General features: G+C 55.5%; 2 protein-coding genes across 2 annotated transcripts in view; one reads left to right on the forward strand and one right to left on the reverse strand.

The window, feature by feature from the left end:
* The window catches only part of RERE (arginine-glutamic acid dipeptide (RE) repeats), a 304726-nt gene extending 301076 nt beyond the window's left edge, over window positions 1-3650 (forward strand). Inside the window, exons 24-26 of the mRNA XM_010850194.1 lie at window positions 9-69; window positions 530-710; window positions 994-3650. Of these exons, the coding sequence (XP_010848496.1) occupies window positions 9-69; window positions 530-710; window positions 994-1027 (276 nt within the window). The 3' untranslated portion in view covers window positions 1028-3650. The remainder of the gene's footprint in view (window positions 1-8; window positions 70-529; window positions 711-993) is intronic.
* A 4067-nt stretch (window positions 3651-7717) lies between these two features.
* Window positions 7718-12060, reverse strand: part of SLC45A1 (solute carrier family 45, member 1) — a 17877-nt gene continuing 13534 nt past the window's right edge. Inside the window, exons 9-10 of the mRNA XM_010850195.1 lie at window positions 10705-10910; window positions 7718-8551 (exon numbers count right to left, since the gene is read on the reverse strand). Of these exons, the coding sequence (XP_010848497.1) occupies window positions 8282-8551; window positions 10705-10910 (476 nt within the window). The 3' untranslated portion in view covers window positions 7718-8281. The remainder of the gene's footprint in view (window positions 8552-10704; window positions 10911-12060) is intronic.

Below are 12060 nucleotides of genomic sequence, written 5' to 3' on the forward strand. Positions count from 1 at the left end.
GCACCCTCCCCAACCCTCTGCTTGGACAGCCCCCCCATGAGCACGAGATGCTCCGTCACCCAGTTTTTGGTAAGAAGATGCCTGGGGAAGGAGGGGGCCAGGGAGGGTTGGGTCAGGGGTCTAGTCTGCTCTCCCGTTCATGCATTTACTCTGTGTTCAGCACAGGCCTCTCCTGTGTAGTGGGGAGCCCTGGGAGCTGGGCAGGCAGACCCCCGCCCCCGGGGAGCTGGGGATGAGGCTGTAAATGCACAACAGGAGCCCAGAGGGAGTAGGGGAGTAAGAAGGCTGAGCGCAGGCCTCTGTGACCAGGCAGTAGGCTGAGGAGGAGGGGCCCCATGGGAGGTGGAGGGAGGGGGCTCAGGGACCACACTTGTTTCTCCCCAGAGGCTCTGCTCTGCTGGTCCCTGCCCAGTAGGTGACCTCTTGATCCTGCCCTCGGGAGGCTCTCTCCTGACCTGACCTCCTTGGCGGCCTCATCCTGGCCACTGCCTTGGCCTTGCTATAGCAGGGGCTGTTTGGTGTTTGACAGGCACCCCCTACCCCCGAGACCTGCCTGGGGCCATCCCACCCCCCATGTCGGCAGCCCACCAGCTGCAGGCCATGCACGCCCAGTCGGCTGAGCTGCAGAGACTGGCCATGGAGCAGCAGTGGCTGCACGGACACCCCCACATGCATGGTGGCCACCTGCCCAGTCAGGAGGATTATTACAGGTAAGGCGGGGAGGGGCTGAGGGGGAGGCCAGGCCCCCTCCGTCTGTGGGTCCCCAACCCCGCCCCTCCCAGCTGCACTCACCCACCCCATATCAACAAGTGCCAGGCTGTTCCCCTGCCAGTTAGGGGACTCCTGATGGTCTTGGGGGTGGGGAGGGAGCGGGGTGGGGAGGGGGTCAGCAGTGTGGCAGCTGCTCAGGCGTCCAGACCCTCCAGCTGCAGGCCTGCCCAGGCCTGATACCTATGTACTTTTTCCTTTTTTTTTTTCCTTTTCTTTTTCTAGTCGACTGAAGAAAGAAGGTGACAAGCAGTTATAAGTTATTTATTTGTTAACGCTGGCTGTGGAAACCCCAATTCTTGGGGGAGAGAAACAGGACTTTTTACATACAATAGGAGCTCTAAAAGCAAAAAGAATATCTTCTAAAGATTTCTTTATATATTTAAAAACCCCACAACTAAAAACGTATCAGCATACATAGTGTTCGTTTGTAGAGAGGATTCCTTGAGACTGGTTTGGGTCTCCCTGCATGACAGTCCCCCAGAAACTTAGTGAGTCCTGGACTGGACTGAACACCCAGAAAGTGCCCCTGCAGTCTTGGGGTTTGGCTTTAGCTTTCTTTTCCTTCCTTGATTTTTCTCAGTAGGTGCTAGATCCCAGTTCACACCCTTCAGTGCGTGCAGACACACTCAGTTGCGTGTGTCCCAGAACCCACACGGTCTGCAGCATCTGAGTTTGGAATCCAAGAGCTATAATTTTTAAAAAATCTTTTATTTTAATACATTGTAGGAGATCTTCATAATTTGAGGAGGTTCTGTGCATGGCTTTTTACGTCTGTAAATAAATAATTTTAGAACAGCCTTTTTTTTTTCCTTCCATGAACTACTATTCTGATCTATTTTTTCCAGCCATGTCACTAATTGTGAATTCCTACCAGCTATTGACAGAATACAGAGTTGATTTTTTAATAAAAAGTTATATATGATTATCCCTTTAATTAAAGGGAACAGATGGGCGTTACTAGTTACAAAGGGGCAGAGGAGGCTAGGGGCTAGGTTTGGGAGCAGCCAGGGATTGCGGAGACAACATTACAAGCCGTTTCTTTGTGTTGCTGCTTTGGTTCTCACTCTTGTCTGTTCCCGGCTCCTGCTTTGCCAGCGGTGGGGACCGTGGTGAGCTCAGCCGACTCGCTGTGCACTGGGAGCGCAGGAGTTGAGTGTCCCCCGTTCCGTCTCTGCAGGCGCGAAAGCACATGTTCCTGTGTGTCTGGTTGTAGATTTCCTTGTAGATTTCTGTACACGCGCATTTGATTGGTCTGGATGAACTGCTCCCCCCCCCCCCAATATTTGGACTATTTCATAAACATCCTAGAAAATTGAAGAAAACAATTCTCACTAAGCACGTGTGCTTGCCAAAGGGTCTGTCAGAAGCCTGCTTTCTGGTGTGTGTGGTCATTCGGATCTCCTTGTGGGGAGGCCGGGCCGTCCTTGCCCCACTCAGAGGCTGCTTTGGGGTCGGGGCCTCCAGGAGGTGTCCCAGCTGTGGGTGGCAGTCCTGTCGGGTCCTCGTATCACCACACTTGGTGTCCCGCTCTGCCTCACAGAAGCAGGACAGGGGTCACGGACGTAAGGTGGGAGGCAGGCTCCACATGGGGGCCCCTCCGAGGGGACAGTAAGCCCTGAGCCTGCCTCTGCTCTCCAAGGTGCCCACGTGATGCCCTTTCTCCAGAACAGAGGGTGAGGACTCTGGAGGCCGTTATGCACCTGTTGATGAAACTTTCTGCCAGGATGTGCCCTTGTCTGTCCCTCTTGTTTCAGACCCTTGAGGGCCTTTCCTGCCATGATGTGCAGGGGTCCCAGCCAAGAGTGAAAGGAGAGCCGGAGTCCCACCTGGGGTCAGCGGACATGGAGCATGTCCCAGACCACAGAGAGGTGGGCCGAGAGGCTGGCACTTTGACCTAGAAACCAGCAGGTATTAGCTCAGATTCAGGTTCTGGATTCAGACCTGTGGTGAGGGCATTTCCAGTGTCTGTCAAACCATGTTCAGTTTCAGTTGGGACAGATAAGGGGTTGTTTGGTCTGTTGAAAATGTTTGTAGTAGTAGGTTTTTTCCTCTGGTTTTTCTCTCATTCCATTTCTGCCTTAACTTTAGCTCCTTGAGGGGAGGCAGGCTCAGATGGAAACTTTGTCATCACTTTCATGGCAGGTTGGCTAGGAGCAGTCATGTCGCCAAGGCTCGCCACGTGCCATGGGGGCGGGCTCAATGCTTCAGGCTCCATGCCTCTGAGCCAGGCGCCTTCCTGCCGCTCCCGGCTCCAGCACGGACACCCCTGCCTGCCCACCCTTCCTCTTCTCCCTTCTGGTAGACCATGATGCCTACCGTTTAGTTACACCTTCTTGATCTCCTCTCTCTATTGTCCATTTTTCCAAAGAAGAGAGAGTGAAGTACTTGGGAGTCTGTATTTGAAAACCGTCTGAAGGCATTTTCTCGTTTGGTTTTGGTTTTCTCCTCACATCCTCAGGTGAAGCACTGAGATTCTTCCATTTAAAAACCCAGAACCTGAAACCCTCACTGGTCAACTCCAGTGTGTGTAGGAGGCCCCAGACCTTCGCGGTGTCTTTGAAGCCCAGCCCCCTGGTTTCCGTTTGGGTTTCCTCCCTTGGTTGGGAGTTGAGTTTTGCGTTTCCGTGTTTCACGTGTATCTTGTTCACTGTCGTCGAGGTCGAGCTTCACTGCGGCAGCAGCAGAGCGGAGTGTACATTCTGATTTGCTACGTTTATATATATCTTGAAGCTAAATGTATATATGAGTAGTTTGCCATGAGATAACACAGTGTAAACAGTAGACACCCAGAAATTGTGACTTCTGTGTTCTCTCCATTTGAGTATTTTGTAATTTTTTTGAAATATTTGTGGACATAAATAAAAACAAGCTACACTACAGTGGCTGCGTGTCCTCCGTGGGCTGTATCATTTCTGGGGTGAGCAGGGGGTTGGCAGTTGTCCTGCCCTGGGGCTCCCAGGGTGGGGAGGGGGCAAAGGGAGGGTTGGGTTCTCGGTGTTGCCAGCACACTGGCTTACCCTCCTGGACGAAGGGTCTCCAGTGGGCACACTGCCCTTGGGGGGGGGCTTCAACCTGCTGGCGGGACACTCGGAACCTTCAGTGACTCCCCAGGCAGAACAGGCCCTGTGTTGGGGGTGAAAGGTGATGGCATTGGAACCACTATACTCTCTCTTAGCTCCTCCCCCTGCCTCTCACCCCACACCTCTAATTTGTGGGCACCTTGATAACTCAGTTGGTAAAGAAATCCGCCTACAATGCAGGAGACCCTGGCTCTCCTGGTTGGGAAGATCTGCTGGAGAAGGGATAGGCTACCCACTCCAGTATTCTTGGGCTTCCCTTGTGACTCAGCTGGTAAAGACTCCACCTGCAATGCGGGAGACCTGGGTTCGATCCCTGGGTTGGAAAGATCCCCTGGAGAAGGGAAAGGCTACCCACTCCAGTATTCTGGCCTGGAGAATTCCACGGACCATATGTATCTGAGCCACCAGCCAGGACAGTTGCTTCCGGCTCTGGCCACCCTTCCTGTCTTGTCTCCTCTCCATCTGTACCCCCGACACCTGCCGGTGCCCCCACACCGCCTTTAGCCGCTGCAGCACCTGCAGGTCGACAGTGCATCCAGGACCTGATGGGGGATCTTAGCCTCCTGCCGCCGACAAACGCTCCAGGTGGCCTGCAGAGAGTATGTGTGGCCACCAAGGGGCAGCAGTCACCAGGGTGGGTTCAGCCTGTGGTTTTTCAGAGACCGGAGTGTGGTTTCCTGAAGTTTCAAGACTCTGGAAATTGTACACTCACCTTTTTATCTGGGATCTGGCGGCAATGATGAGCAAGAGCAACCTGGAGCGCTTCTTGTTAGTAAATCGCCCTCAAGCAGGATCGCTGGTGTCTCAGATGGTAAAAATTCTGCAGTGTGGGAGACCTGGGTTTGATCCCTGGGTTGGGAAGATCCTCTGGAGGAAGGAATCACACCCCACTCAAGTATTCTTGCCTGAAGAATTCCGTGGACAGAGGAGCCTGGCGGATGATAGCCTATGGGGTTGCAAAGAGTCGACTGAACGACTAACACACAACCATGCGTGACTGTGGTTCTGGGTTGTGGATGAGAAGATGGGGTGGGCGGAGTGGGGAGTAGGTAGAATCCAGGTGCTGTCTTTGCCAGTCTCTCATCCAGATGATGCTTTTCATAAAGCTGAAGTGTTCAGTAACAGATTTATGAAGTGGAAGTTTCAGGAAGGTTGAATGATAAGACATGTCTGTGAATGGAGATATAGATTGATGCCGCAGAAGACCCTCATCAGAGCTGCACAGGCTGTAATAGTTTGCCAGGTGTGGATGTTGATGGCCAGTGTCCCCATCTGGCCATGGACCTGGCCTGAGGCAGAGGGTCCTGCAACAGATGAACCTGCTGGATTTGTGAGCCTGAGAGGAAGGGTCTCACGTCTCACAACTCTGCCCCCAGCCAGTGTCTCCACTCTGTTCCTGCCCAGACCAACTGGCCCCAGGTGTCCCTCCTGCTCTTTGGCCCTGTGGGCGTGGTGGCTCAGCAGCCCCTCTGATTCCCCACAGCTAGGAAAGTGGCTGTTGGCAGGGCTGGATGCACGGCTGCCACGTAGATACAGGTCCAGGGTAAGTTCATGTGTACGGGGCATGTTATTTAGGCATCACCTGGATTTACATAAATCAGAGCCACTTACCTGTGGGGCCAGGAGGTACAGCAAAGAGATTGCCTGTGACCTCCCAGGCAGACATCGAATTCCAGGGCTGGAAGCACAGCTGTGCAATGGTGGCTGTGAACAGCCGCTGAGTGTCAGGGACTCGCATCCCAGCCGGGAGCCCTTTGCCAACCTCAGGCCTTGCAATCCCTGCTCTGCCCATACGGGGAGAGCCAGGGTGGTGTGAGGGCACCAGCAGAGGCCCCTATTCCCACTGTCAGCCTCTCCTGGCTGACCCAGTTGATGCAGGTGTGTTCCTGGACTCAGAGCTATGGGACCCAAACAGGACTGGTTACCCAGAAGCCTGGGATCAAGCTGATGGGCTCTGAGACCAGTGCACCATCTGCCCTGCACTGGAGCCCTGAGCAGGTCCTCCCACAGGTCTGTGGGGACCCTAAGGCACCGGGGCCCTTGGCCTCCCTGCCCCCTCCCAGGGAGGGACAGCCAGATGAGCCTGTGGGGAGGCAGCCAGCGAATGTGGCCACCCAGCTGGGCTCTGAGGCTGCAGGAGGCAGTGAGCCGTCTCTGGGGTCCTGCAGTTGCCATTGTGGACGGAGCAGTGCAGGCTTTCCTCTGGGACTCGCCTGCCCTCATTGAGGGCTCAGAATCCTAGGGGTCCTTTTTTTCCCTGACTTATTGCTGGGTTTCAGTTGCCCCAGCAAGCTTCCCTTCCTGTGTAACTGTTTCCTCATGGCCTATCTGAGTCCCCTGCAACCCCCTGACTCAACCCTTTGCCTGCACAGGCATCCCACTTCCCCCTACCCAGATGCCTCGTTCCTGGACCAGGTCTCAGCAGAGAGAGGTGCTGGCTTCTTTCATCCTGTTTGCTGGATGAACAAACAGGCCCCGCAGAGAAGTTTCCTCGGTGCACCGGCCAAATGTGCTGCTGAATTGTGGGCACAGATGAGCAGCTGGAAGGGACTTCGGCCCCATCCGGGAGCTGAACCCACTGCTACCCCTGCCCCAGCTGTGCCTGCTCCGGGATCTCTCAGCCTCTCCAGCTCCAGTCCTGGTTTACATAATTCATTGGTTTTGGGTGAGGAGGGGGCATCTGCTTTACAACAGGGGTCTCTGGTGAACCCCTCCAATGTGGACAGCCATTGAGGGGAATGAGATTAAAAACAGCACTTTGAGGCACTTCTTAGCAGCCCCTTTTGGCCCAGGGGCGATCCCTGAGGCTGGCAGACTGTTTACCAGGCTGGTTTCTTCTGGGCACCCGACCACTGCTTGTCACTCCCAGGTCCCCTCCGCTCCCCTTGTTCATTGCACAGCCTCTGCTGCAGGTCCTAACTCCCAAGTAGATATGAAACTCGGTCCTTGTTGCCATACCTGGTGCTGCCACCAGGTGGCAGTGCCTCCAAAGCCCAGGCGCTATTCCTCTGGGTCCACCAGCCCCGCACCCCACACCCAACTGGCCCTAACTGGTCAGAGCAAGATGATGGGCACAGCTGCCCATAGACCAGACTCTCCTCAGAGGCTGTCAAGGGGTCAGGACCCCTGCTGCTTGTTTGGAACTTATGGCACAGATGAGTATGCCCCCCACACCATGCACTGAGGGTACGAGTAGCCTGGCCCCAGTGCAGCAGGTATAACGGTGACCGGCCACGTTCCTCCCCACTTGGTGTGCACAGCACAGGGAGAAGCGTCTGCCCGGGTGCACTAGGAAGGGGCCCAGCCAGTTAGTGGTGTCCACTGATGGAAGGATGGTGAGAAGCCCCACGGCGAAGGACCTCGACACCTGCAAGAAGTTGGTCCATCCAGGTCCATGAGCAGGCACTGGTGGGCACTGGTGGGCACTGGTGGGTGAGGCAAGTCTGAGGGCAGGATGGGTGTTCAGTGAGGGCATCAGCTCCTGGAGGTTCCCACCTTATCGAGCACACCAACCCCATTCTCTCCAGCATAGCTCGCTCCCGACTCTGTCACCCCCTCCTCTTACTCTGCTCATGTTCTCCCAGCACTTAGAGTCATCCTCAGGCCTAGACAGGGTATTATCTGTCTCTCCTCCTCACATCAGCTCCATGGCAGCAGACCTCACAGCAGACCTCCAGGACCTACCACTGCCCACTCCCAGGACACTCAGTGGGTGTCTGTAGGGTGCATGTGTGGATGGATGGATGAGTGAATGGATGGGTGGATAGATGGATGATGGATGGATAGATAGATGAGTGAAGGGATGGATGAGTGGATGGATGATGGATAGATGGATGGATGAGTAGGTGGATGGATGGATGGCTGGATGGAAGGATGAGTGGATGGATGGATGAATGAATAAGTTAGAGAATGAATGGATATGAGATCGTCTGACCCCAAAGCATCCTCTACTCTAATTCTGTTCTGGGAAGCAATGCACAGTTAGGCGAGGCTCTCTCCGCCCCACCCTGTAGACACTTGGGCCCAGATCCTTTTTTATTGTGGGCAGTTGTCCTGTGCACCTTAGGGTGTTTCTAGCATTCCAGGGCATCAGCACCCCCCAAGTTGTGACAACCCCAAATATCTCCAGATGTTGCCCCAAAGTCTTTGGGGCAGGGGGTAGGAGTGAGAGGGGGGTTCAGGGTTGCCTCTGGTTATACGTGTATACATAAATGACTCTTACAGTCCCCTGCTAAGTCCCTATGACGAGTGGCCCAGTGCCCAGGTGACCTATTGCCCCTCAGAAGAGCCACACTAGAAACCATAGTCTCTGCTGTGGCCATTTATTGTCTTATCACATATTTACATCCCAACAGGAGACCTGTCCCGCCTCCATCCACCAGGGCCCCTTGGGTTTCCGCAGCCTGCCTGCTCCAGACTGGGGCACAAGCTCAGACATTCAGCAGGAGGGGCCGGTGCTCCTCAGTGGTGGAGGCATCACTGGGAGGGATTTCATAGACGACAAACAGCGAGGAGTACAGGCAGCCCAGGAAGGACACGAGGCTGGAGAAGTACATCACCCCGTTGGCGCTGCCCACAGCCGAGGTCAGGGGACCCAGCACCAGAGACACCAGGATCTGGGCCAGGAAGTACTGGCAGCTCAGCAGGGAGATGTCGACGCCCATTCCCCGCCGGGTGCCGTCCGCGCTGGACCCTGCGAACTGACCAGAGATGCATGTCATCCAGACCAGGCCCCCTGAGGCCCGTGACCTGGCACCCCATGCCCGACAGCTTCCTGTTTCCAGGCCCCCGGTGCAGAGGGAGTCTGGCCAAGACTCCCTCTTGTGAACAGAGATATTTGTGAACAGAGATGACAACAAGAAGAGGAATCCACGACCAGCAGGTACAGCCGGGCACACAGGCTTTTCCCTGTCTCTCTCCTCTCAAGGCCGACCAGGCCACGCCCCCGCTACCCTAGCTCATCCCCTTTCTGAACCTTTGTTGCTACAATGCCTGGCACACTCAGAGACCCCCTCAGGGTCTACAGCGCCTGCTCCTCTGGCCCGTGGCCTCCACCTTGGACTTCAGGCTCCCTGCAGCCTCACCCAGCACCACACTGGGGGATGGAGGACACAGGGACTCTGAGCAGAGCCACCAAGTGGTGGCAGGAGTGACCCTACCCCCAGCTCGGGCCACCCACATCACGCAGACCATTGCTGGGTGCCACCTGGGAGCCAGCCTGGCCTGGTCCCACGACCAGATGTGGTCACCTCTGGGATGCTGCCTACCCCTCCCAGCCCCACCCAAGGCTCTGTCCCCACGGCCCAGCAAGGGGGTCTATGAATTGGCATCATGTGTGTCCTGGGGACATCATCTCGACCAGTGGGGCCATCCAGCCAGCTCCACCCTGACCCATCAAAAGCGGCCCGAGGCCCCACGTGCCCTCCCATGGGGCAGAGCCTCCCTCTACCAAGAACCGTGTATCTGGTGAAGGGGTTCTTGGGAGCTGACAAGCAGGACAGTGACACTCAGGCCACCTGCACGGGTCACAGGCCAAGGTCCCTGTGCTGCCCTGGGGGAGAGCCAGCCCTGGGGCCCAGGCCTGGGGGACGTGATGAGGTCCAGGGTTAGAGGGGCTGCAGGAATGGCCAGTATCACAGTGGTCTTCAGTGCAGAGTTTTAAAATCTCAAAGTCACAGCCAAAGATCTCTGATGGGAATATTGCTTGATCACAAGAAGGAATGAGGCAGGGATTCACTCTGCACAGCATGGATGAACCTCAAAAACATGAGGCTGGGAGAAGCCAGACACAAAAGGCCACATGCGTGATTCCATGGACGTGACATGTCCAGAACAGGCCAATCCACAAAGACAGAAAGCAGATCAGTGACTATAGGGGGTTGGGGGAGGGAGGCCTGGAGGGGTGATACTTGGAGGCTTCTTTTGGCCAGAGGTGGGGGTCAGGGGGATGGGGGTGAAAGAAAGTGAAAGTCGCTCAGTCACGTCTGACTCTTTGTGACTCCATGGACTATACAGTCCATGGAATTCTCTAGGCCAGAATACTGGAGTGGGTTCCCTTCTCCAGGGGATCTTCCCAACCCAGGGTTCGAACCCAGGTCTCCTACATTGCAGGCAGATTCTTTACCAGCTGAGCCACAAGGGAAGCCCAAGAATCCTGGAGTGGGTAGCCTATCGCTTCTCCAGCAGATCTTCCCAACCCAGGAGAGCCAGGGTCTCCTGCATTGCAGGTGGATTCTTTACCAACTGAGCTATCAGGGAAGGGCAGGCTGTGTGTGACAAAAATGTTCTAGAATTGATGGCATGAGTATGCTAAAAACCACTGAATTGTATACTGGAAATGGGCGAATGGTATGGTTTTGTGCTGAATTCTTCCTCACTAAAGCTGGTAAAGGAAAATCCACCCTGAACAAAATATCAACTTTTACATAATGACGGGATCTTTTTCCTGGTTTTTCCTTTGGCCTCTGACACCACTAGGGCGTGGCTTGGTCCTGTCACTTATCCTCTTTCAGTTCCTGTCTCTCGCTCAGTGTGGACTTCTGGCATTGATTCTCATTTAAAAAAAAAAAACTGTGTTCACATATTATTGACCTCATTCACAAAGTGTCCGGTGCTCAAGGCCCAGTGCTCCCAGATGACCCTGAAGCCTGGCAGAGGGGAACCCCAGGGGGTGGGCCTCTCCTTGCCCCTCCCTCGCCACCTCCTGAGTCCCTGTGTGGGCAGCTTCCCTCTGGGGTTTATGCTCTGCTGATGCATCTTGATAATCTTCCCCTTTGAATGCGGCCCTGGGACCCTGCTCAGGTGGAGACTCACCTGGACGCGGGGCGGAAGCCAGGAAAGCCAGGGCACTCACCTGCTTGCTCTGGTAGTAATCGCACAGCAGCGAGTAGGGCAGGGTGCACAGAGTGGAAAACAAGACCCCGTAGGTGACACAGAGGGACAGAACCACATAGAGGTTCCTGGAGAGTGTAGCAAGCCCGGTCCCCAGGCCGAAGGCCAGGTATGCGATAAAATACAGCGTCCGGACACTGAGGTGCTCCTCCAGCTTCTCCAGGATAGCTGTCAGGGGAGAGCAAGGTGAGCACAACCCAGCCGGGGCCCCGGGCACCCCCAGGCTGGCAGGTGAGCACCACCCCACCTGAACCCCGGCCACCCCCAGGCCAGCAGGCAGCTCACCCTCTACCAGAAGACCCACTCAGGGACCGGGGGGGGGTGGGGTTAAGGGACCACTGATGGGGTGTCCAGATGGGTGGCAGGACCCGGGGGAGCCCTGTTCACATCGGCCCAGGCCAGGCCCCCAGGTGCTGCAGCAAGTGAAGTGTCTTTGGGTAGAAAAGCCAGAGGCTCCAGAGTTTAGGGTTTAGAGCTGAGCCCTGAATTCCTGCACAAATCCTACTGCCTCTGCCTCTTTCCTAATGTGACGACCCTGACAGCCCCACCCCAGTGGGCCAGCCTTGAAGGACCCTGAGAGGCCTGGGAGCTGAGACTCCACAGGACACCCCTTGCAATGCCTTAGGGCCACTTCCCCACGTCCAGGTGCCACCAAACACCCAAGCCCCCGGGGTCTGCCACTGATAGCCAAGAAATTCTTTCTTAATATGGTCTCTCGACCCCCAAAGGTCACGGTCCCAATGGTGGGGCTGGAACTCCTTACAGGGCCCACGGTTTACAGTTCTCAGGCGGAGTCCAGCCTGCAGCCTATTTCTGTACCGCCCGGAGCTAAGACGGTTTATATATCTTCAAATGTTTAAAACAAACCCGAAGAAGATCAATAATTTGTGACATGTAAAAATTATACAAAATTCAAATCCCTGTGAATATCAGAGAAGTTTAGCCAGAATTTAGACCCACGTGGTCATCACGCCTCGTCCGCCTCAAGGATGGCCCCGAGGGGCCCCAATGGAGCCTGAAAAGCCGGAAGGCTGGTTTCTCTGGCCTTTTGCTGAAAACATGGGCAAACCCCTGAGATGAAGTTTGGGGGCTGCACTCCCCCCTCAAACTGCCCTGCCATGCCCCCACTGGGATGGCCCTGGCACCCTCAGGAATCCAGCACAGCGTCCTAGGGCCGTGGGTCACCCAGGGTCAAACCTCAGGGTCATCGCGGACTCCCTGTCCCCACTGCCCACCTCCGTGTCACTCCACCCACCTCTCTGGTCTCCCCTGCACCTCCATCCCTTCTGGACCAGCTACCACATGAACGGACATGGCA

Source organism: Bison bison, unplaced genomic scaffold, assembly GCF_000754665.1.
Source record: "Bison bison bison isolate TAMUID 2011002044 unplaced genomic scaffold, Bison_UMD1.0 scf7180017864289, whole genome shotgun sequence".
Lineage (NCBI taxonomy): Eukaryota > Metazoa > Chordata > Mammalia > Artiodactyla > Bovidae > Bison > Bison bison.